At 35.9% G+C, this 25,695-nt stretch overlaps 5 protein-coding genes across 7 annotated transcripts; 4 read left to right on the top strand and 1 right to left on the bottom strand.

Annotated features, from left to right (window-relative positions):
- Positions 1-1,291: 1,291 nt before the first annotated feature.
- On the top strand, positions 1,292-4,447 carry LOC149399210 (uncharacterized). Its single transcript, XM_089613727.1, has 9 exons — positions 1,292-1,376; positions 1,885-2,117; positions 2,203-2,426; positions 3,016-3,134; positions 3,230-3,386; positions 3,457-3,558; positions 3,644-3,763; positions 4,027-4,091; positions 4,176-4,447. The coding sequence occupies exons 2-8, from the start codon at positions 1,886-1,888 to the stop codon at positions 4,069-4,071; spliced, it is 999 nt and encodes a 332-aa protein (XP_089469853.1). The 5' UTR covers positions 1,292-1,376; position 1,885; the 3' UTR covers positions 4,072-4,091; positions 4,176-4,447.
- A 1,440-nt stretch (positions 4,448-5,887) lies between these two features.
- On the top strand, positions 5,888-8,796 carry BST1 (DNAse I-like superfamily protein). 3 transcript variants are annotated; one of them, XM_089612136.1, is made up of 7 exons: positions 5,888-5,991; positions 6,085-6,189; positions 6,394-6,970; positions 7,427-7,620; positions 7,717-7,825; positions 8,035-8,183; positions 8,448-8,796. In XM_089612136.1, exons 1-7 carry the CDS (start codon positions 5,957-5,959, stop codon positions 8,665-8,667), a joined length of 1,389 nt encoding a protein of 462 aa, XP_089468262.1. In that variant the 5' UTR covers positions 5,888-5,956; the 3' UTR covers positions 8,668-8,796. The 3 variants fall into 3 exon arrangements, 2 of the variants coding, with proteins under 2 accessions (XP_089468262.1, XP_089468261.1); XR_016296532.1 differs by having other exon boundaries at positions 5,906-6,189; positions 8,013-8,183; positions 8,448-8,580; XM_089612135.1 differs by having other exon boundaries at positions 5,906-6,189.
- A 1,202-nt stretch (positions 8,797-9,998) lies between these two features.
- Positions 9,999-11,901, top strand: LOC149399208 (putative ETHYLENE INSENSITIVE 3-like 4 protein). Its single transcript, XM_089613228.1, has 2 exons — positions 9,999-10,628; positions 11,014-11,901. Exons 1-2 carry the CDS (start codon positions 10,169-10,171, stop codon positions 11,799-11,801), a joined length of 1,248 nt encoding a protein of 415 aa, XP_089469354.1. The 5' UTR covers positions 9,999-10,168; the 3' UTR covers positions 11,802-11,901.
- A 4,557-nt stretch (positions 11,902-16,458) lies between these two features.
- Positions 16,459-20,181, top strand: LOC149399207 (bZIP transcription factor, putative (DUF630 and DUF632)). The gene is made up of 5 exons (XM_089611421.1): positions 16,459-17,978; positions 18,053-18,139; positions 18,352-18,545; positions 18,635-18,858; positions 19,328-20,181. Exons 1-5 carry the CDS (start codon positions 17,294-17,296, stop codon positions 19,953-19,955), a joined length of 1,818 nt encoding a protein of 605 aa, XP_089467547.1. The 5' UTR covers positions 16,459-17,293; the 3' UTR covers positions 19,956-20,181.
- On the bottom strand, positions 20,153-24,656 carry ACX2 (acyl-CoA oxidase 2). The gene is made up of 8 exons (XM_089611420.1): positions 24,164-24,656; positions 23,801-23,916; positions 22,623-23,130; positions 21,628-22,006; positions 21,125-21,304; positions 20,869-21,035; positions 20,651-20,774; positions 20,153-20,566 (listed from the first exon to the last, which is right to left on the bottom strand). The coding sequence occupies exons 1-8, from the start codon at positions 24,604-24,606 to the stop codon at positions 20,411-20,413; spliced, it is 2,073 nt and encodes a 690-aa protein (XP_089467546.1). The 5' UTR covers positions 24,607-24,656; the 3' UTR covers positions 20,153-20,410.
- Between the last annotated feature and the right edge of the window lie 1,039 nt (positions 24,657-25,695).

Below are 25,695 nucleotides of genomic sequence, written 5' to 3'. Positions count from 1 at the left end.
CCTTATCAAACAAATAATATTAAAAAATGGTAAAGCAAGCAAACTGGCGTAATTTCTATTGTAATTGTGATCAACTGTTATCTGGGTCAAGTGTTTCGGCCAAGCTGGTGTCCACCCAAATAATTGGATCTTGTCTTGTTAAGTCCAAACTCTAAATGATATAAAATTTACTAAAACACCTCACTTTTTAAATAGTTCCTAAACTATCTCATAAATAATATATAAAATGCCCTCAAGAATCAAGATTATACTTAATTGCTTTGCTTATTTCACCTTATTTGCGGTGAGAGTTAGAAATTATGACATAATAGGAAATATACACAGAAAATGAGTTATATACATAATAAAAATGAGAATTAAGATATTGTTAGAACTAGTTTTAAACGGGAGGTAGGCCCTAGCATCCACTTGGGCTATGTTGAAGGTAAATTGAATACGGTTTGGGCTATAAATTTATAAATGGACCTCTTATTGCCTCACGGTGGAATGGGTTTCTCTCTAGTGAAAGTGAAGTTGGATTCACTTGTATCATGGTAACCGTGTTTTATATTTTACCTAGTGTTAAATTTTTCAATGCGAAAATAGTAAAATAATATTTTTGAAGTTGTAAACAGTTAAATTTCTTGATTTTTTTCGATGATTACACTCCTTTTTTAAAAAGAAAATTATTTAATATTTTGTCCATATTTAACTTTATTATTACTGCTTACAATTCTATTTACAAAGAAAATAAATATTTTTGTTTTAAAAAAAAACTATGTTTGAAAGGATTTAAATAGCGCTACTAAAACATGATACTAAAAATAATCAGCATTTATTTTCGGAAACTAAAAGCTTCTTTGATTAGAAAATTTATGATATTTTTGTATCACAAGATTGAAAAAAGACATAGAAAATTTAATTTATGTTAATAATTTATTTTATGATAAATAATATATCTATTTATTATTTTTTTTCTTTTAAAAATAATGGCGCCAAAAATAATATAAACTATTAAAATACTATTTATGTTTTTAAAACAGAAAATTATTAATGACTAAAAATTTAAATTGTCAAAGATAAGAGATTTAATTATAGACCTACTGAATCGTAATATTTTATTAAAGAGAGGATACAATATACTATTTTCTATTGAAACGAAACAGTTATAAAGTATAACCTAAAAAAAAGTGGAAATCCTATTATGTGAATCCTATTTTCTAATATCTTTTTAGCGACGTCGTTTAGAAGCAAAAATTAATAAAACTAAATATTGACACACCACTAATCAAAGGTCGACTCTGAAAAGAAATCTCACACTTCGTAGTCTATTCCAGTTCAAAGCGCCCTCACCGAACTCACGAATTCATTCAAGTTCTTACATTCTCGCTTTCAATGTGAGTGCAATCTTTTTTTCTTTTTTCTTTTTTTCTTCTGTACGTTTCTTTTGATATTAACTATCTATAATATGCATGCTCTCTTATGGATCGCAAATCCGCATTGAAGTATTAATTCCGGTCTCACCCAAAAACTTATATAATTTCCGTTTTCGTTATCTACGCTTTGATGATCGCAGTCCAGGGTGATAAAAAAATCTTGTATGTTTTATTTACTGTTTATGCAAGATTTTTGTTCCCTGTGCTGGAATCTCTATCATTCTTATTGAGTCAAACTCTGATCAAAATACAACCGAAGGTATGATTTTTTTTTTTTTTTTGGGAATATCTGAATGAAAGAGCCAAAATCATCTTTAAAGATCACTTCTATAAATGTGAATGATTTTGTTAAAATTATACTTTGGGATCCGAAAGTTGTTTTATTTTTATTTTATTATATTATTTTTTTTATTAATAATTGAAGATTTATTTAGGGTCCTGTTCTTAACACTTTTACTTGAATTCGCAGAATGTTGGGGAGTCTTCATCACCATTGTTATCCGGGAATTAAGCTCGGTGTTGGTCCCGAGGATAGTTTCGGGTTTTCTCCAAGAAATCCCTCTTTGAAAGTCTCATCACCGAACCTCGGAAGAGGTCATTGCAGCTTTAGACCACCGCTGATCAGACGAAGCACGGTTTGCACTTTGGCCAAAACGCCTTCCTTGAATGGCATCACCGCAGATCCGCAGAAATCCTCTTCAGGTTTGCTCTTCAACAAGGCTTTTAGTGACTCAAAAAGTTTTTTTTTTTTTTTTTTGTATTTATTTTGTGTTTTCTTTTTAATTAGGTGAAGCGGCGTTGATATTGATTCGACATGGACAATCCGTGTGGAATGAGAGGAACTTGTTCACGGGCTGCGTGGACGTGCCTTTGACCGGAAAAGGTGTTGACGAAGCCATTGAAGCCGGGAAGAGAATCAGCACTATGCCCATTGACGTAATATTCACTTCCTCGCTCATCCGCGCCCAAATGACAGCCATGCTTGTCATGACTCAGCACCATTCCAAGAAGGTAAAAAAAAAAATCATATCCATAATAATAATTAGACACTTTTTAAATTATTTTTATCATATTAAATATAATAGAGTTTTGATGACCTGAAGCACTGCAAAAATATCTGATACAAAGTTTCAGCAGTTTACTGTTATGACCCGAGATCTCGATCTCATAATGGGAATTTATCAATCTCTCACAAAGTTTGATCTCCTCTCTTTTGAGAGAGAGAGACTAAAACTTACTTGTGATCAATTTATTGGCTATCTTTCTCCTGAAGTCTCTTAAATAGACCAAGGATCACAACCAAATGGGCTGAGCACAAAACGTAATTACTTAAACCTTGACCATAATCAATAAGTTCAAATAACATAAATCAATAACAAGGCATTACCTATTAGTCAAAACATAATCAAATAGTCGTATTAAATTACTATTTATCGTTCTTTTAAAGCTCTCCAATTGTAACATATTTTTCGATATAGTGAAGTTTTCTCATCTACCCGTGGTTTTTTTTCACCGTCTTAATTCGTCATGTACATCTCTCTGTGCAATTCTCATTGATTTATAACAAAATGTGGATTTCATGGTTTGGGTGTGTTCACAGGTGCCAATTATCATTCACAATGAGAGCGAACAGGCAAAAGAGTGGACCAGAGTTTACAGCGAAGAAACCGCGGATGGATCGATTCCTGTTATAACGTCCTGGCAATTGAACGAGAGAATGTAAAAATTAATCCTCTCTCTCTCTCTACTCAGTCTAATGCCTGAAAGTGTTTGAGAAGACCGATGGGATTGATTTAATTCGATTTTTTTTTAAGGTACGGAGAATTGCAGGGTCTGAACAAACAAGAGACGGCCGAGAGATATGGCAAAGAAAAAGTTCACGAGTGGCGTCGGAGTTTCGACATTCCACCTCCGAACGGAGAGAGCTTGGAGATGTGTTCGAAAAGAGCCGTTTCCTTTTTCAAACAAAATGTAAGTAAAATAATTTTTTTTTAATTATGTGATCAAAAGATTATTAAATAGTGAATCCTCAAAATTGCAGATTGAAACCCGTCTTCGATCGGGGAAAAACGTTTTGGTCGCAGCTCACGGTAATTCGTTGAGGTCGATAATAATGTATCTCGACGGGTTAACAACTCAAGAGGTAAAAGTTGTTTCGAAATTTCGAATAATGTATTTCACTTTCAAACTTATTATTTAAGTTTTTTTTTTTTCGTGAAAAAAAACAGGTAATTAGCTTGGAATTATCAACGGGGGTCCCGCTTCTATACGTGTATAGAGACGGGGAGTTTGTGAACAGAGGAAGTCCCGTGGGACCGTTTGAGTCCGGTGTCTACGCTTTTACGGATGTACAGTTCTATTCTTTGACTGTTTTTTTCTCAAATTCATCTACTGGTTTCATGTTAAAGCTGAATATATTTTCTGATAGTTCTTGTTTAGTTTAAACTTTAGAGGCTATAGCTGAACCTCGATTAACCAAGAAATATCCATTTATTATAATTTGTTAAAAAGGCGGTTAAGTGTTTTTTTTATCATATTTTTATATTTGGTTAAAACCTGCTTCTTATAATCTACACACTGTTTCAATTCTTCTTAATAAATGTGAATGCAGAGTCTAGCTTCTTACAAGCAGGAACTGGATGGAGGCTCAAATTAAACAAATTTTTTGTTCAACAGGTAATTAATGCATTCTATCGACATTGTTTATTATTCTGATTGTTATAAAATTAATGAACTGGCCTTCATTTTTTTTCTCTGCAGGAAAATCGGGTCTAACTTCGTTGCAGCTCAGGGGGTACGAGGCTGGCAGCAGATTTTTTTAATTAATTATCACAGTAAGAATTTTAGAAGTTGTTTAGCGTTGTATTAATTATGGCATAGAATAGTTGAAATTTGATAGAGAAGCAAGAGTTACATATGGGCAAAATGCCCAAGGAATTCTGAATATCAGGCTAGAAATTTTTCCTCTAGTCTTATTATTATTATTAATTTTTTTTTATTTTTTATGCATTTTTTGGGCTGACTAATGACATAATATGTTACAGGGGTGTTCATGAAAACCGTCAAACTAAACAACCCGATCATCCAAATCAAACCGCATTTTTTTTAAATCGCCCTATTAAAATCCAATGAAGTTTGAGTTGTAATCAACTCAAACCGCAATTATTTCGCATTGGTTTGGTTTTTTATAGTCGTGATGAGTTGAACCAAACCAACCCAATGTCATTAATCTTTTAATTTTTAAAGATTGAAAACACTTAGTTTTGTAAATGTTTGTTAATCCAAAAATTTAATGAATACGTAACAAAAGAATCAAAGGTGTATGTATAGGGTTTCATGAGTCACGTGAACCACCTAAATAAACGGTTTTCAATGCACCCGAAAACTTTGGCGCCAATATTTCATCGTTTATAACATAATACTAAAACGAAAAAAATAATAATAATAATTATTATTCCCAGCTCAGGCGACAAAAAAACCCCATATGTAAACCTAGACTATCTTCACATAATCATTACGTCATTCCCAATTATTATGTAAATATGATACCACATTTACTGATCAAATCAAATGCATAGTAATTAATGATCATTCCAATGGAAGCCAATATTTTAATGGCCAAAAGCATCCACGATAACTCTGTCAAGGAAGAAAAGAAAAAGAAGGTACATTTCTAATTTCTTTTCATCATATATGATTTTACATTCATCCGATTGTCCAATTAATTAATTGAGGGGTTTTTTTTTTCTTTTGGCTATTTGCGAAATTGGATTAAAAAAAAAGTCTAAAATTCCTTGGCTTTTCGGGTTGAAGCGAAATGGACGAGAAAACTTGGATGAAATAAGAATAGCTACTAAACCTGATGCTGTTGTTGTTGATGCAATTGATCATGGTACGTATGTTATAAACTTTTCCCTTTTTCTTATTGATATATCAATGTTTTTTTAATCGAATTAATTGTATTTGTGCAAAAAGAATATAGTTACCGATTTTCTCATTTTGGGCAGACTTGGACAGAAAAATCGCATCAATGGAAGAAGGTTTCGTACCAAGAGACCCTTTAAGCTCAGGTAGGGTTTTTTTTTTAATTAAAGGGAAAAGGTTTTTTTTTTTTTTTTTTTTTTTTTTTTGCAGTTAGAATAATTGATGGGTCATTTTCAGGTGGGAATCTGAAGTGAATACGATATAAGGACACGTAAATGCAGATAGATAAATAAAAGTCTCATCTTAACCACTTGTATTGAATTTGGTAGTTCACCAACCAAACAATATTATAATAATGCCACATACACACACATAATTCTACAAAAGGGAAACACACTATATTCACATTGACGCCTTAGCCTAATCATTTGATAAAAATGTTAATTTTCCGTAGACTTATTGTACATGGGAATAATATATATTATAATAATGATAGTTCTGCGTCGACTTATGGTAGCTTAATTAGCTAAGTATTTGAAAATTAATTTTGTAAATTCTCAGAAAGAAACTTGGTTGATGATGATCAAAGCGTAAGCCTCTCGGATTTCGAACTTAAAATGTCTCTGACCGCCACATCAACGGAAAAACTCAGGTAAAAAAATATCTGTCAATTGATGATATATGTATTAATGTATAGATATAGTGTCATATTGTATAGTTTGATTATAAGTTCATCACATTTTAGGGTTTTTGTGGCGACATGGAATGTTGGAGGAAAAATTCCACATGATGATCTCAACCTAGAAGATTTCTTGCAAGCAGAGGGCTCTTCAGATATTTATGTTCTAGGGTATGTACTTTTTTTCATTCTCCTTTCGAAATTGTTTATAAATTACAAGTTTGAAGATATCACACATTATTAAACTTTCTTAGAGTTTCCATTGTACATAAATATTAATTTTCTTGCCTAATGTATACTAGGGTTTTTTTTTCAAGGGGAATCATATTTTCTGTTTATTATTCACTCCTTTTTATTATTTTGAAAACTGTGTAGATTTCAGGAAGTGGTACCACTTAGCGCTGGAAACATTCTAGTGATCGAAGACAACGAGCCGGCGGCGAAATGGCTTGACCTAATAAACAAAGCCCTAAACAAATCGAAGAACGGTAACAACAACGTTCACGAAGATTCGAGAAAAAACATTTTTGCTAATCATTCAAAGCTCTTCAACAAACCCTCGCTGTCAAGTGGTGGCGGTCTTCACTTCTTCCAAAAGCCGTCTCTCAAAGTTTTAAGCAAGGCTTTGAGAGCCGATAGCGCTCCTCTCAAGTGTTGCAATTGCCCTAAGGATTTTCCCTCGCGGGAAAGGCCTCGAAGGCTGAGAAAGCTCGTAGACTCGGAGAGTTTTCTTAGCCCAAGATATGGTAGTTGTGTCGATGAATTATTTGCGGCTGCGGAGATACCTTTATATGATGATAACCCTAAAAGTAGGTGCTATCGCTTAGTGGCAAGCAAACAAATGGTAGGGATTTTCGTCTCGGTTTGGGTTCGGAGCGACTTAGTCCCTCACGTTTCGCATCTTAGAGTCTCCTCCGTGGGAAGGGGGATAATGGGTTGCCTCGGAAATAAGGTATCTAATTTTCAAGCATCTTAATTAAGTACCCTATAGTTTTCTAAGATAGCCTATTTTTTTAGTTAAATATTCGTTATGTAATTGAATGGTTTATTAGCTATGTTAAAAAAAAAATTACATACGAGGTTATATTTTCCTTTTAACAATTTATTATAATTAAAATTTGTGAAAAATTTACTACGCCTGCAGACCTAAAATACTTATATACTTTAGTTCTTACCTAAACCATTTATTATTTTCTAGTATAAAAATAAAATAATTATGATTTAGTACTATGATTACTACTATTGATTAAATGTTATAATATCACTAGAACCTTGAGCCTTTGATCAAAATCATAGCTTTGAGAAATTTGTGTGTGAATTTGTGTTTAATATTTTAAATTGTATGTGGACATAGACATGATTCGTTTATATAACAAGACTAATGAGGTATAGATATACATTGGGTCAGGGATGTATATCGATAAGCATGTCGTTGCACAGAACGAGCTTTTGCTTCGTGTGCAGTCACTTGGCCTCCGGCGAGAAGGAAGGCGATGAGCTCAAGAGAAATGCTGACGTGGCTGAGATTCTGAAGAGCACTCATTTCCCCAAGCTCTGCAAGAGTCTCAACCGCCGCGATCCCCAAAGAATCACTGCCCATGAGTACGTAGTTCTTTAAGTAATTACTTGTTAAATATGTAGTGCATTGAATTATTATGGCCATTGACTATTTTAATTACTATATGCTATTACTTATAGTCGAGTGATTTGGTTTGGAGATTTGAATTACCGGGTGGCTCTGAGCTATGAGGAAGCAAGGATTTTGTTGGAGGATAATGATTGGGACACACTCTTGGAAAAAGACCAGGTTTGTTTTTTTTTTTTTTTATGACCACTTAATTAAATTATTACAAGAACCACGGATACCAATTTTCATAATTAATTTAGTGAATGATAGAGCAAAAATGATTGAACAAAAATTAAAATTTATTTTAACGTTATTTATACTAAGCTACACATATGCAATTATGATCCCTTATTTTTTCCTACTCCAGATTGAATCTAAATTTGTTACAGTTAAACATGGAGAGAAAGGAAAAGAGAGTCTTCGAGGGATTCAAGGAAGGACTTATTTCGTTCGCCCCAACTTACAAATACTCTCATAACTCCGATTCTTACGCCGGTGAAACCGTCAAATCCAAGAAGAAACGAAGAACACCTGCTTGGTACTATTAATGATTTCTTTTACTTAATAATTATCACATTTATATGTTTCTAGTTTTATCATATTTTCCAATGGTCATAACTTTTAATAGTTTTTCTCAAGCTATAAAATATGGCATCTTTACAAAATCAACTAGCAAGGAAAAAAAAAAGTAACTCGTGACCTCATAAACAAGCTACAATTTATATATAGAGAAATTAAATGATGCGCATTAATTAGTATGAAACTCAATTAAAAGTTTTTTATATTTATGAAACTCAAACAGGTGTGACAGAATACTATGGCGTGGGAATGGGATGGAACAACTATCATATGTACGCGGAGAATCGAGACTATCAGATCACAGACCCGTGTGCTCTCTCTTCTCCGTCGAAGTTTCAATCATCCGAAACGACGTCAGATTCATTACAAAAGGCTTTACTTGCCTTCCTCACAGGCTCGATTTCGATGATTGCGTTCCTCAACGACACAGCTTCTGCGATTAGAACACTTACACACTTGATTATGTAGTCTAGCTAATTGTGACATATTAATTGTACATTTATTTCTGATCTTCCTTTTGTCCATACTAGTATTAAAAGTTTATAATGAAGATGGACTGTGTTATAATTGTCCCCTAAAAATTATACGAGTTGTTGTAGAATAGCCTGTATTTTCTTCATTGAAGATCACTGAAATTTAGAAACTTGACATGTGTGACCATTATCCCTAACACCAAACAATTTATATATAGGATGTGTGTCCCATGTGACCTTATTTAAACTAGTCTAATTATGTGGTTATATATATAATAAATATAACTATGGGGACTAGAATTGAGAAATTATGCTACAAAAATAAAAATAAAAAAACAAAAAAACTTCAGGTGCGAGAAAACTCGCGTTTAACTCATAATTAGACGCAAATCTGAAATCGACTAGATTAGATCTGGATTGAGCAGCCTTTTAACCATTTAACTCCCCTATTTCAATCTTTTTATACCGTCTCTGCATATAGGGTTACCATACTAGAGAATTAAATTAGTAATACGTGATATGATCTGAGGAAAAAAAGAGAGGCATTAACTTGAATTTTTTAATATCTTATACATATGAATTAAAGAAACGATAATACATTTTATTAATGACAATCGACTTCTATGTAAAATCGCAAAAAAATAGCAATAGCAAATGCATGTAATACGCCTATCCATGATATCCAACCCTACATCTAGATCCTTCCCATATTACACACCATACGTAATTTACGGAGGGTTATGATTTAATTCAAAGAGCAGAAATGAATTAATTAATATTCATCTCTCGGAGGTCAGATATGAATTCTTGGAATTAACAAAAATAAATAAAATTAGAAGTATCTCTAAATTTTCAACCACGTCACTATGAAGTATAGAATACATTCCACGTGTCTTGCATGAGCTTTTATAGAGTGTCAATTGCCGCTAGATTATGTCGTTATGCATTCTCGTAGTTATACATATATACTCAGTCACCGCCAGTCAAAAACTTGCGTACACATCACCAATATTTACTTGCCACATATATATATCACCCCAATACTAACCAAACTACGCTATTCCAATTTCCAAGGTGAACCACTTATATTTTGTATCCTCCTAATATATTCAGAACAAAACATATAATATAGTATTGTATAATTTTCCTCTCCACAGACCTACAACAAAACATAAAATTTAATTTTTCCCTCTGCCGGACCAAATCTTATCCAAAACCGCCTTTATATTTTCTGTCACGCATTTACACTATATATACCATATCTATCTTGTCATACACAAACACACACACACACATTTATATGATCATCTTCACCGAAACAATTTATCAAACTCGCTCTCTGTATTACTAAATAAAAACGTTCACTCTCTCTATACATACACCACTAGTACTAAGTATATATATCTACACTGAAACTATTGATCACTGTTTGTCTGATCTCTCTTAATATATATAGTTTTTCGTGGTGATCATGAAGGTCCTCGAAGACTACTCGGACCCCGAAAACCCTAGAGAAGCAGAAGATACTGAGGAAATAGAGTTGGAAGAGAAGGAAGAGGAAATAAGCTACGAAGAGCTGAAGAAGAGGATGTGGAAGGACCAAATGCTGATGAGAAGACTCTGCAAAGACAAACACGACGTGTCATCATCGGCGTCGCTGAGAAAGAAGACGGCGAGAGCTCAGGACGCGATTCTGAGGAACATGGTGAAGATAATGGAGGTTTGTAAAGCCAAAGGGTTCGTCTATGGAATCGTGCCGGAGAACGGAAAGCCGGTCACCGGATCCTCCGACAGCCTCCGTCAATGGTGGCGCGAACACGTCAGCTTCGACCGCCACGCGCCTCTCGCCATCGCTGCCACTGCTGCTTCTTCATCGTCTTCCACGGAGCTCTCCTTTCCGTTGGATCTTCGAAGTCCTGAGGATATAATTGGTACCATTTTATCATGGAAATTAAACTTTGAAGAAAAAGAAAATGAGAGAATAAGAAAAATTCTCTATTTTAAAAAAAAGTAGGATTTTACTTTTTAATTATATAGATTTTTCCTCTTATTTTTCTTCGAAGCCCTTAGGCCACGTTTTGGTATTCATTTTTGTAAGGAAATTAAAATTTGAAGTCAAGGAAGCAAGTAAAACAAAAATAAAAAATTCTATATTTTATACATAATTTTTTTTTTTTTTTTGTAGTATTTCAATTTTAATTATATATTTCTTCTATTTTTCATAAAAAAAAAAATATCTCCCAATTTTTTCTCGATCCAAAAAAAAAAAAAAAATACAATTACTTTACCAAAACTTTTTTACATCCTGACTTCCAGGTAACGGCCCTAAAATTATTCCTAGCTCGGCGAGCCTGTTGCTTGAGCTGCAAGACACGACTCTCAGCTCGATAATCTCGGCGTTGATGCAGCACTGCGCGCCGCCGCAGAGGAAGTTTCCTCTGGAGAAGGGTTTGGCTCCGCCGTGGTGGCCGGTCGCCGGAGACGACGGAGGACCGCCGTACCGGAAGCCGCACGATCTGAAGAAGGTGTGGAAGGTCGGGGTTTTGACGGCGGTGATCAAGCACATGTCGCCGGATCTCGGCCGTGTACGGCGGCTCGTCGGAAGGTCGAAGTGCTTGCAAGGGAAGATGACGGCGAAGGACAGCGCGGTCTGGTCAAAGGTGGTCAACCAAGAGGAGCTCGAGCTATCTAAGTTGACCAACAAATGCCTCACTATTGACGACGATGGAGAGTCAAGTAATACGAAAATAGTCAACGGTCAACAGAAGAGAAAGAGCTGTGCGTTGATTGATCTCGATGGTGATCGTGAAATCAGCTGTGTTGATCCAATCCTATATAAGACTTCAAGGAAGAATGATGAAGAAGTTTTGAGTGTGGGTAGTTTTAGTAATGATAACAACGATGATAATCAACGTAATGATTTTTTTTATGATCAGAATTATGATTATGCGAGTACGAGTTATTATGACGATGCCGAGATTTTTGGGGCCCACCATAACATGATCACCCCTCTGGTTCTTCTAAGCGATATAGTTAATGATCGAAATGAAGAAGCAATATCTAGTTCTTCCACTTGGGACTTTGGGAATTTGGGATTTGACTAGAGATTCAAATTGGCGTCAATAACCCTATGTTTATTAGTCTTTTTTTTTTAACTTTTCTTTTTTATGTGCTGCTTATCGAAACTCATCGTGTACTTATATTTGGGAGTATTAGATAATTTTTTTTTTTTTTTTTTTTTTTACTTTTATGATTCGTAGGTTTTTATGGACTATTGTCTTATAATAATTTCCTTTTTCACATTTTTTCGGTTGCCTTTTTCATTTTCCAAATTTCCATTGACTTTTTCGTTTCAAGACCAAACGTCATAAAAAACAAAGTTTGGATACTTGTGCAAAAAAAAAAAAAAACACTTAAACATTTTTTTAAAAATCATATTTATATAAAAAAAAAATGATAAAAAAAAAATTCATGCGACAAAAATACTTGATGTTATGTTTTAGTTGCGCTATAATTATCTAAATGGTTAATTTGGCTAGAAAAATACGTGTCAACTTCAAATTTATTAAAAAATTAATATTTTTTTATTAAAACTAATTAAATATTAATTATATAATTTCATAATACAAAAAATATATATCTCTCCTCGTTAATATATAATAAATAATTATTGAAATTAATTGAAACTGATTACACTCAGCTGATGTACACACGTAGCCATATATACATAATTGTAAAATTAAATGATAAACTGAGAAAGAAAAAAAATTGTCAAATATGTTTGTTGAGACTATTTAATTAGAATTAGTTAGACGTTTGTTTATATCCAACTCAATTGTTTGACGTGGCTTATTGCATTCAGTCATGTAATTTAGAATTCCAGCTTGTTTAACACCCACGTATACATAAATTTTAAGCAATTATTTCCAGAGAGAAGAAAAATATGAAAAAGGACTATAAGAAGAAAGATCAGAGGAAGAAGAAAATACCATATTTACGAAATTACTCTCATCTTCCTTTAAATCTATTAAATACTAAGACGGAAAGAGCATTTGTGTTCTATTTTAAAAGTTTATAGTTACGTTTGTCACCATTGAAATATCAAGGAACTTGTTGTGACTCGTGTTTAACAATTAAGGAGAGAACTAGTTATGTTCGAATGTTCGTTTTTTTTTTTTTTTTTTTTTGAAGACCTGAACTTGTATCAGAGGGGTTTAAAATGTTTAATTTTTTTTTCTAGGCATTTTATGTCCACCATGTCTTTTTGTGGCAAGCAAATGTGATTTTATTTTGGTTGTTCAATCATTTTTGGTTGTAATACTAATAAGTAGTTTAAACTCCTTTTTTAGAATAACTTTGGGACTATTAATGTTATTAAATAAAGAGAAATTACACAGACTATGTCACTTCAAATTAACTCAATTAAAAAATAGTCAATCTTTTATTTTATTGAAATAACTAGTCATTATCAATATTTTAGGCAGTTTTAAATAACTCATTTTACTATTCTATCCTTTTGGTTTAATTTATTGTTGACTTTCCTAGTTTTTGGGTCATAAAGTTTTAAACATTTTTTAAAATAATACGTTCATAGTATCAGTAGATATTGGTAGTTATTAGTATTTCCTTTCTTGGCTATTCCTTTATAAACGGTCAAACTGAAATGAATTCAAAATTTGGGCTTGACTTAATGTCTCGTAATCGTAACAAACAAATCATAGGGAAAATGATCACAAGTAATAGCAATTTTGATCTTTTTGACCAAAATAAATCAAATTATGTTTTTTTGACACTTTTACTAATAAGTGTAAACATAAAAATATACAATTGTCTTAATTTTGATATTCGGATATGCTTTCACTATTTAGATCTTTGTCTTAATTTTTCTTTGATTGAATTGAGATTGGAAGTACAGATTCAAAAATCCTTTCTCTCCTAACTTCTTTTAGTCGCCTATATATTTTACGCAAAAAAATGTCATGAGGGTATCGTTGGTGCCATGTAATTACATGCCTTTCTGTTTCGGGAAAATTGTTTTATTTCTCGAAAAGTTATCCAACATGTGTTCGTCACCCACTTAGGGCAAGAGAGTTGAGGTTATTTTTGTAATCAAAGCCAGACATTAAGCCTCATGAAATAAATTCTAAATTTATAAGTGAAAACAAATATAACATTTATACAAATCTCAGCTAGAAATATAAAAAAATATAAAAATTTAGGGTAAAATTTGTAATTTTGAAAAATTCATGGGGGCATTGACCCCTAGTCTCCATGTTCCATGTGGCTCCACCATTGTATATAGCACTATGTGAGTAAGCACATATATAAATAACACATATGAAATCTGATAAAATATACATCGTTAATATGGACAATACAAATTCTAATATAAAAGAGATGAGAAGTGTCCCAAAAAGACAATAATATGTGGATTCGGAATTGGATGAATCATAGAGCTTGAAATCAGCAGGGAGTGATGGTTCTTTACAGTGAGATAAAGTGATAAACCATCTCTTACACTTTAACAAATTTAATAATATTATTTTTGAGAAAGTATAACAAATTTTATTCAGTGATATCAAAGGCATTACTGCTTATGCATTCCATGTCACCAGTAAAGATTCGTGTAGCATTATATTATTATATATATTATATTGTTTCAATTAATTACGGGAATTTTCATTAAAAAAAACGGTCAGGTGTAAAGAAATAAAGAATATTCTCTGAAAGTTTTGATCATAATAATATGTTCTTACATTTTGTTAAAGAAATAACGTATATCCTCCCACTATATGTGGTGTACCATCAATACAACACAAGTGACACAACACGACCACTAAATTAGCAGTCTTACAAAAAGGTTGCATATATATTTAAAAAATATGCAGTGTTTCTTTCCTCAATTTCTTCGGCTTTTACGGCGAAGAAATATAAAAGTACAAATATATGTATTGTCTCTCTTTCTTTCTGCTAGCAAAAGAAATAGTATTTATACTTGGACAAAATATTTTTAGATTGTGTACATCTACATGTATACGTATATTTATATATAATTATATCACTATTTTAACTTGGTTTAAGCGCGAAGTCTTCATCTCATGGTGATTTCAAATTAACACTATTTAACTATGATGCAATTTTTCACGCATAAAAATAAAAAAATAAAGAATAAAACAAAACTATTTTAGTGTAGGTAAACACATATAAGAATAAAACAAGAATTACACTACGTGTCCTCATTCTAGAGAGAAAACAAATAATACAAAATTACTGATTATTTTAAATATAAGAATCTCAAACATATGAACTAGCATATTGTGTTGTTAAGGATATGCATTTTAATTGGTGTGTTCTAATTCTTAAGATAAATTATCCATCTTTCAAGTTTTTCTATTAGAGTTTTAGCCATATATATTTTCAGACATTCTTTTTTTTTTGGATAAAAGCGTATTCATTGTAACAAGCCATAGAGTTGCTATGAGTTTAGTGTTTATTATCGTCATCCATATGTTGAAATGATGTGTTATCATTAGATTTTAATTTTAAATATTTTACAACTTGAAATAATATTGTGTTTCCTCAGAAAAATAAATATTGGTTGCGTTTGGTTGAGATTAAAATGCCTTGTTTTTATTTTTAGAAAAAATTAAACTGCTTATTTTGTGTTTGACAAAACTGTTTTTACAAAAAACTTCAAAAAAGATTTTAGATTTTATATATGAGATAGAGAAATTATGATTTTTAGCTTTTATAAAAAGTGATTTTAAGTTTGCTATACAAATTACCGTGATATATTCGTACAAAGTGTTTCTAAGTCATCTGTATGATATTTTAAATTATAGATCCCTTCATAAATTGTGAGAATTTTTGTACCATAATACATAATTTTTCTCTCTGTCTTATCTTTTTTTTTTCTATCTAAGAGTGAAACTTGTTAAAAAATGATCTGTGCATTTTATTGGAATGTCATTGGCCATTGGAGTCCAATAGTAGTTTGTCTTGATACGTTATCTTTTTTTCTCTTTGATTTTTTTTTAGAAAAAAATATTATTCATGTATATGCATATAAATAATCATATTAATAATTTTTATTTAATTTTTAAGAACAAATCTATTTTAGTCATTTTACTATAATATATTTATTTTATCAAACACTAAATCAACTTTTGTTATCAGCAACAACTGATATATAAACAGTTTATCAAACACCTATCAGTTTTTGAAAAAAACAGTTTTTTTCCAAAAACTGAATCTAAAAACACTTTTTTTTTTTAAATCATCATATATATCATATGCAAATGTAGTGAATTTGTAAAGATACTACAAATATTGTTATCAGCCGGAACAAAATATTTCTTTCTAATTTGGTCAGAATTCTGGAACTATTTAGATCAGAGTATTCGATTTCATTAAAGATCGGAGTTCCAGTAAATTTAAAATAGATTAAATTGGAATCCAAACTCCCAAATTTATATCTTAAACAGACTTTTTCATCGAATAGCAACTAATTATTCATAAATTTTCCTTATATCTTAAAGTTTCATTTGGGACAGTTTCATTTGGCTGATTAAAAAACATATCAAGAAGAAAGGCATTAAATAAATAAATAAAAAAAGAAAAATAAAGAAGCCGGATTTTAAGGAGCCGTTGGAGAGGCTCAAGGGAAGGGGAAAGAAAGATTGAAGAAGGGCAATTCAGTACTTTTAGAATACACATTTCCCAATAAAATAGCAGCTAATAATACACACCCTTTTTTTCTCTCGTTCTGACAGAGCACCAAATGCCATCTCCTCTTCATTTTTCTTCTTAAATATGCGCATGGTACCATTTGGCTTTTTGTTTTGCAATATCAAAGGAGTACGATCTTCGGCCTTGGCTCTTAAAATAACATGTTATTATTATTACTAATGTTGTTGTAGTTGTAATATTAATTGAAACAACTAAGATTCACACAGAGCAATTAAATGATATACTCATTCTACTCTCTAAATCAAAGCTCCAAAAATCACTCCTCTTTTTCCACACATCCGAGTCGAGGTTAGTCCTTTCTTCTCATGCAACCAACCGTAGTAGATTCCCTCTCTTTCTCTCTCTCTCTCTCTCTCACTAAATTTCATTTCTTTTTCGGCACACTGTATTCTCTTTCGTCTTTCTCCGTTCTATGGTCTCTCCTTTTCTTCTTCCTATTTTCAGCTAGCTCTTTCTCTCTCACATTTTGTTAAAAGAAGAGTCTTTGTGTAACTCTCATTTTTCATTTTTGGAAAGGAAAAGAAAAGAAAAAAAAAGGAGGGAAAAGAAAAAATAAAAAAGAAGCCCCTTTGTTGAACATAAAAAAAAGGGTTTATGCGCTCTGTTTCACACCAAACTATCATTTGCTTGAAGAAGGTATTTTTCTTCTTCCTCTTATCCACATTTTGCTTATTAGTAACCCTGCAAATTTACGAGACCAACCTAGCTATTGCTAACAAAGAAAACTTCTTGTTTTTTTTTTCTTTCCCACGTTCGTCGGAAAAGAAAAGGGCTTTCTGAGAGTGTTTTCAGATTCCGGTCGATCAAAAATGGGGTGCTAGGTAGTTTTCGGAATCAGAAAGAAAGAATGGGTTGCTCAAACTCAAAGGGCGAGAAAGACGAAGCCCTGAGGCTGTGCAGAGAGAGACGGCGGTTCATGAAGCAAGCCATAGACTCCAGATACTCCCTCGCCGCCAGCCACGTGTCGTACACAGAGTCTCTCCGCCAGCTCGGCGTCGCTCTCCGCCGCCACGCCGAGGCCAAGGCCGAGGCCGTCGCCGCCGAGTCCTCTCTCTCCATCTCCCACTCTTCGCCGTCCCCGTCCTCGCACCTCCCCGACTCCCCTCTCGGCCCCGCTGCCACGACCGTCAATTACATGAACTCCGGGCCCACCAAAACCGTCACTGTCACGCTCAGCCCCGACGAGTTTCCCATGCAGATGTCGCCGCCGCCTCCGCCGCCGCCGCCCCCGGACGGGTCTTGGGACTTCTTCGACGGAGACGACAACGATGGCAGCTTCCGCTTCGCGGAGCCGAGGTTCGAGGAAGCGTCTCCGCCTCCGCCGCCGCCGCCGCTGCCGGTTGCGGAGAAGAATGTGGCGGCGGTGGAGGAGAGGGAAGATCCGTCGGAGTTTATCACTCACCGAGCCAAGGATTACTTGTCGAGCATTAAGGATATCGAGCACAGATTCTTCAGGGCCTCGGAGGCGGGGAAAGAGACGGCCAGGATGCTCGAGGGGAACAAGATCAGGGTCGGGTTTTCCGATGCCAAAGGTCGGTTTCCATTCGAATTTGCCTTTTCGGTTTTCTTTCGAAAAAAGTCGCTGATCGTGAATGTTTGTTGACAGCTGGGAGATCGTCCTCGTCGCCGCTGGCGTTTCTTCAGGCGTTGCAGATTGTTTGCTGTCACCGAGATTCCGCTCTCACGTCTCACGGCAAGTTCCTTTTTTTTTCCACCAATAGTTGCTATGTGGTTTATTATGTTACTCCTTAGAACCAAATTTAGAAGCAAATTATGTGTTTCAGCATACTAGAAACTTGAACAAAAAAAAGAACACAAACGAGGTATATATTAGAAATTTAGAACTTGATTATTCTCTTTTTATAAAATTAACGATATATTTAAGTTGAAATGTATTTTTTATAGAACAAGGGGGAGTGAAGGTGATCACATGGAAGAGAACGACATCGTCGTCGTCGAGAAATCCTCTGACGTCAAAGGACGACGGAAACGACAGTGGCAGCGATTTTGCCGAGGAGTTCTCTATGATCGCTGGGAGTCACTCCTCGACCTTGGATCGCCTCTTCGCGTGGGAAAGGAAGCTCTACGACGAAGTCAAGGTACGTAATCATAATAAGTAATTCAAATATGCACCGTAAAAAAAAAAAAAAAAAGTTACCTTGTGATCGAATTCGGTGGTTGTGTGTAGGCGAGCGAATCGATCAGGAAGGAGTACGACCGGAGGTGCGAGCAGCTCCGGATCATGTTTGCGAAGGATTACAGCAGTCAAGTGATCGACAAGACCCGATCGGTCGTGAAGGACCTGCATTCTCGGATACGTGTCGCCATCCAGTCCGTCGATTCGATATCAAAGCGGATCGAGAAGATGAGGGACGACGAATTGCATCCACAGCTCGTCGAACTCACTCACGGGTAAGAGAATTACACCAAATTTAATCTGGGAGCTCCATTAGAATTGTATTTGTTTTCCTAAAAAGTTAAGGGGTAGCAAAATATAGAGGAATTATACCAAATTTAGCACTGTATACAAGCAGTTTCCAATCTCAAGAAACTATTTAATATCATACCCTTTTCCTTTCAAAGAGAAAAATATACCAATTTTAGCACTATAATAGAATTCACCATTGAAAATTGAAAAGTTCCATATCTATTCTAGTAATTCGAGAGCTAGAAAATCCTACAGCTAAAACATGTAAATGCCTTTCTTCTTATGATCTTCCCTATTTATAGATTATAGAGCTAATTTAAAAAAATAAAAAAAATAACAAACTTATGCCGCAGTACGTCTATGACAGACCCTGAGAGCCGAACAATTCCTCGTGAAATCGAAAAACTTAATCTGTGGAATGATTCTCGTTTTTTTTTTTTTTTTTTGTTGCAGAATGATACGGATGTGGAAGTCGATGCTGGAATGCCACCACGCGCAGTACATCACGATATCGCTGGCGTACCATTCGACGAAGAGCGCAGGTGCGGGGACTCCCCGCGGGGACGCCCACAGGCAGCTCATGGAAGAAGTGGAGTGCTTTGGCGTGAGCTTCGCAGACTGGATCAACAGCCTCGCTTCCTACGTCGAGTCTCTCAACGCTTGGCTCCACCACAGCATCATTCCCCCGCGCGAGCGCTCCACCAGAAGAAGGCCGCCCTTCTCGCCCCGACGCTATGTGGGCCCTCCGATCTTCGTCCTCGTCCGCGATTGGACGGCTGCGATCAGGACCTTGCCGTCCGATGACCTCACCGCCGCCATCTGGGCCTTCCTGGAGGATCTCCGGGAAGACGAGGACGAGGCTAAGAGCGCTGGATCGCCCGCGGCGGAGGAGGAGAAGAAGAAGAAGAACGAGTCTCATTCTCATTCTCCTTCTCCGATGAGTTCTATCCAAGGGACTTTGACCAAGGTTCTTGATAAGCTGACTAAATTCTCAGAGGAGTCTCTTAAAATGTACGAGGACCTCAAGCAGAAAAACGAGGATGCTCGGGTGGCCTATTCAAACTCTAGATCTCGCTTTTGATCAGTCTACTTTTTTTTCCTTTTTTTTTTTTGGTGGAGGAAATAGATTGTGTAAATTTTGAAGCTTGCAACTTTTATTTTTATTTTTAGTTTTTGTCCTAACATTTGAGAGAGAAAAGTGGGAATTAAGAGTTTTGGGCAATTTAGGTTTTCATACAACGAACAACACTCCCTTACTCTATAACATACTTAGGTTGATGAAATAAAACAATGAATTTTATTTATGATGATTAAGTTGGTAGTAATACAGTGTAACAATGGTAGGTTTGCAACCTGGTTTTGTTGCAAATACATGCTTCACGGAGCTCTATAATTTAATTTCACTGTAATACTGTATGCATCTAAATTACCTTGTGGTAAAAATAAAATAAAGTATCAGGAAACTGACATTTCCCTTGCTAATCCACACTCATTTCTTGACCATCATCTTTTGCTCCATTATGAGTTGTTGCACCACTAGAATCCAACATACTGCGTGTACTGAGCATAAGCGTTCGACTTCATTGCGATCGGAGCCCTCGTGATCTGATCGGGAAGATCGAATGCATCGACGAGTTCAGAAGCAACGTTTCTCACTTGGAAGCTCAGGTATTCGGTCAGTTTGTGAATCGCCTGGAAAAACGAAACACAAAGTTCCACTTCAGAACTCCAGGATCAGAATACTGAAGAATTAGAACTATTCGGAGTAACTTATACCTTGGCTTTATTCGGTGCCACATAATCCACGTTGCGGTATGTTCCTATGTCCTTCCAGATTCGGTCCAATGCATAGAGATCACACACAAGCTTCAGGGCCGTGCGAGAGTTTGGATCCGGGCAACTGATACATAAATGTGGAAACATTTGGACATTGCGATCGCAAAAGCTAAGAAAATTTGATGAACAGAGAGAGAGAGATTGAGATTAAAATGTACTTCTGCACGGCTTCGATGAACTTCGCTAAGAGTACGGATTCGATATGCGATTCAGCGAGAGTCAAAAGGTGATTCAAGCATCTATTCCAAGCACCGAACCCGCCCAGAGTTTTTGAGTGCTTACGAAGCCGCACGGCAACACTTTGAAGCAATCTAGACGTTCGATACTGCATGAAGAAATTATAGTAAATTGAGAAATTGAGCTGTATGGATTTGAGATACGAAAAGGAGCAAGAACAAGAATTGTAAGGCTCACTCTGAAGGCATCCAACTGAAACTTGGGATCTCGTAAATGCTCTTCACTTTCCCATCGAGCCGTCACCGGATTCGGCTGAGAGAGATAAGTGTTCATCGAGTCTTTTAAGTATTTCCAAGTCACCGTGAGTGTACCGCCTTGGAACTTCTCCTTGTATTGCTTCAACAAATCAGCAGCGACCTGTGTCACAACTTCATTTTTAGACTACAAGTGTAAACAATTTCTTCTTAAAATGATATTGTTGATTACTGGACCTAAAGGCACTACTGTAATTAGGAATCACGAGCTAGTTAAATCAATTATATGCTATAAGTGTGAGAGGACTCGGAATGGGAAGATAGGCAAATATTGAGTGAAAATTAGGGGTTTAATTTTATCATAAATTATCAAATTGTAGGTTGTTTTGGTGTAATTTTTCGATTCAATTATCAATAGAAGTATCTATTTGTGTTCATAATTACCCGGGTCCCATCACACTCAAATGAAGAAACGAAAGCAATAACCTGTTGCAAGAGCACGGTGTTGTCGCCCTCGAAGGTCTGAAAGATGTCGTGGTCGTTCCTGAGGCTTCCGAAGCGGTTAACGGCAGCGTATCCGTGGCCGCCGCAGGCTTCCCTGCAGACGCTCAAGGACTTGGCGGTGTACGAAGTCACGTAGGCCTTGAGACCCGCTGAGAGCGCGTGGACGTCCGCTACGAGCTGCTCGTCGTCTCCCGAGCTCTTCTTCATCTCCGAGTATTTGTCCACGAGATGAGCGGTGGTGAAGTGGAACGCGTACGCCGAGGCCAGCATCGGCATCAGCCTGTGCTGCTGGGACTGGTAGTCGAGGATCGCCACCTCCGGCTTCTTCGGGGGACCGAACTGTTGCCGGAGAAGAGAGTACCTGATAAGACCTTTGGTAATCAGAACTGTGAAATCCTGATACAACAAATTTATAACTAAGCAAGCCACCTAAACTAAGAGATTTGCTAAATAGCCAACCTTTTGTAAATTTTAATAGCCATGATGGTGACGTGGCATCTTCTGGATAGTTTCTGATTTTCAGATTTGCCCTTGTGTTTCACATTAAACTTTGTAAGTTTTATAGGTTATTTACGACAATTTGGGCTTGCAAATAATATTTCGTGGCCATTTACTAAAAACTTACAAAAGGCTACTAAATGGAAAATCCAATATTTCATATGGCTATATATCTACTAGGTCTTACAAATACAATACCAGTCTAGTGTGTGTTTTTCTTTACAGTCGTTGTCTACTGTGATACAAAAAAAAGGGACTCTTAGTTCAGTTCGGTAGAAGCCCTTATCTATTGCGATAAAAAAGTGCTCCTAGTTGATTTGTCGCAGGTTCGAACCCTACAGATTATGATTCCATTAGGCCAATTACTATGAAGTAACTGAACTTTCCTTTTGCCATTACTCCTAGATATTCTATTCTAAACCACTGACTATCTACTAACTATTACAATACCCTGCAACTGCTAAAATCTTATCAATTACCGAATCGCGATTGTGGCGGAGAGCTTGAGCACGCTGACGGAGGAGTAAGCCAGGGCGACCCTCCCTCCGACGAGCTCGCCCAGGGTCGCGGCGAAGCGTCTGTTGATCGTCGGGAGGGTACTTTCGTACTTTCCATCCCGAGAGACGTCTCCGAAGCGGTTGAGGAGATTCTCGCGGGGGATGCGGACCGAGCGAAACCGGAGCGCTCCGTTGTCGACGCCGTTCAGGCCGACCTTGTGGCCGCAATCGTGGATCTCGATCCCCGGGAGGGTCTCGTGGGTCTCCATGTCTCTTATCGGGACGATGAATGCATGGACTCCCATGTCGGAGACCCCGCTCGTGTCATGGGTCGGCAACATCAGTTTGGCGAAGACGGTGGCGAACTTCCCGTGGACCGCGGCGTTTCCGATCCACCATTTGATGGCTCCGTCGTTCGGAGTGTTGATGATGAATTCGTCAGTGATTTGATCGAATGTCGCGGTTGTTTGGATGCCTTGTACGTTTGAACCTTAAATTTCATACAATCAGGGGAAAAAAAAAGGTTTTATGAAATATCTCTCTATTCAAAGGAATCATATTAGTGTCACTCACTCCTAGCTCATAATACTAGTCTTATTTACATTAGACATTCTGATATACTGTTGTTGTAAATTACAAGTAAACTACCACTAAAAATGCGATACCAAAAACTACAATAGAATACGCAAGAACTCTTTTACGAGTAAAAATAATGGACAGAGGAGAAAAATTCACACAACTGCCTCTCCATCTCTCTTTTTAGGAGTTCCAAAAACTTAACTAAAGATTGGAGTTTGGGATTTTGGATCAAAGCCTATTTCGCGTTTCTTCTGATTTTGGTGTAAAAAATTAGGTTACAGTTGGAGACTAATTGAAAATAAAAAGAAGCCAAAAACACAAAAGAGAAAGAGATGAACAAGAAAAATATTAAGGTCTGCGGGGCACAATCCCCATAGCCACAGATAGATCTTGCGATTTTGACGCACCGTTTCAGGCCAACCAAACACAATAAGGTCACCAAAATTCTTTAACACGCAGTAGAGTCAAATGACATGATATCTCGAGTTATGGCGTTTCAAGATGTGTCTTGTTTCAACTCAAATAGTTCTGTAAAACGCAATTAGACAAGAAAGCATTAATGCTCGAAGTGAAAAACTTACCGTGATGAAGCTCAGTCATTGCAAAACAGCCCGTATACTCCATACTTTCAATGCCATCGAAGTACTTATCCTTATGCTTCTTAGTCCCTAAATTGATCACAGAGCCACCCCAAAGACTGTCCAAATAACAAAGAAATTGGTTCTCAAAACCATTATACACCTTTAAGATTCTAGAATGTTCTAATTGGGGTTGCATTGAGAATAAATCAGACAGAGAAATAGTCTTTTTCACTCATAAACCAATTTTCTACCGAGCTGATAACGCTCGATCGCCGGATTCTCACCTGAGTTTGTTTCATATAAACTCACAAGCAAGCTCAAAACGTAATCTAAATTTAGAAACGACTCGATCGATTCCGTTACCTGTACTGAACTCCGGTCTTGATCCCGAGCGACATGTCAACGCTTCCGATGGCCTCGAGAACGGCGAAATACTTCGCGGGATCGTCGATCAAATACTGCAACGGCCTAATTCCGGCTTCACGAACCACCGCTCGGAGCTGCCTCATACAGAGCTCGCGGTGATCGTCCTTCGCGATCTCCACCGGAGTTTGGAGATCCGGTCGTGACTCGAAGAACTCGAAGACTCTCTCCTGCAAGTCTCTGTGCTTACACCTCATGTACGCCGCGAGGTTTTCGGGGCTGAAGGTAAACTTCGTCGCCGGAGCCGCCGTGAGCTGGAAGTCGATTCCGGCGGGTTCTCGGATTCCCGGCGAGAGGTGGAAGGAGAGCCGTTCGATTCGGCGTAGCGCCAGCGATGATCGTTCCTCGTCCGTCCGATCACGGTCGTCGTCGGTGTTTTCCATTTTTAGAGAGAGAGAGGGTGGGAGATTTGATTATCTTTGAATTGACTTAGTGTGGCTTCGTTTTGTTTGTTGTATTACTTATACGCGACGATTTGTGACGTGGCTCTTTTTATATTTGACACGCGGCGCGAGGTAATTGGGTCTCAATTTGGCAATGGTTCTTTTTGGCGCGCCTTTCAATAATATTGTTGAGGATAAACGTAAAAACTAGAAGGATTTGGATGAGATTGTGTTTCTGTTATTTACATGTCATACCATGTTCAGTTTTTGTCTTCTTCTTTTTTTTTTGGGTTAATTGAATACGTCTCATATTCTAAAAAATAAAATTAGAAATTTCCGGTTAATTGATTATAAAGGCTAGTTTCTATATGATACAGGATAATATAAAAAAATTTGGCATTTGGGCTTTGGGATCTTTTGCTTCTATGTTACGTTAATTTCGTGGCTCGTTAGTATACGCAAAAAACTTCTATTATTTTTAAATAAATTTCAAATGCATATAGATTATAATTAAGTTGGTTGGTGGTATGTGGTGGTCTACGATGTGGATGTCACATGTCGAACCATATATAAATGGATAACAAATCGCCTATAAAAGACAATAAATGATTTTTTTTTAGGAAATAATAAATGAAATCAATGATACTTACGTTTCTACGAGTTCTCTTGAAGCCTCTTACAAAACATACTCGCGTAAATAGTATTTATAGAAGTAGTTACAATTATTAAAGAAATAATTTTTTGAGATAGAAAAAAATATATATTAGCCAATAGTATCATTCATAACATAAGTAGGGTGTTTCATAAATTTTCTATATATTTTTTCGTACAAGATGAAGCAATAAACTGCTGGTTTATAAGGGAACTCCGAGCTATACAACTACCACATACCAATACTCCGACAACAGAGGTAAATGCAAGTCATTGCTTTAAAGTAAAATAAAATTACAGATGAAACATATTAATGAGCAAAGAACAATACCTTCCAAGTGGGTAATTATGTGCTACCTAACTATTGTTCTTTTTTGTTGCTTTGAATTCAAAGAGCTCCGACTTCCAGTTTATCTCTCTATATTCTACAATTTTAAG

This window comes from Urtica dioica, chromosome 4 (genome assembly GCF_054948205.1).
Source record: "Urtica dioica subsp. dioica isolate 48M chromosome 4, U.dioica_male_clone48M_v1_H2, whole genome shotgun sequence".
NCBI lineage: Eukaryota > Viridiplantae > Streptophyta > Magnoliopsida > Rosales > Urticaceae > Urtica > Urtica dioica.
This window is presented reverse-complemented; position numbering and strand designations above follow the sequence as displayed.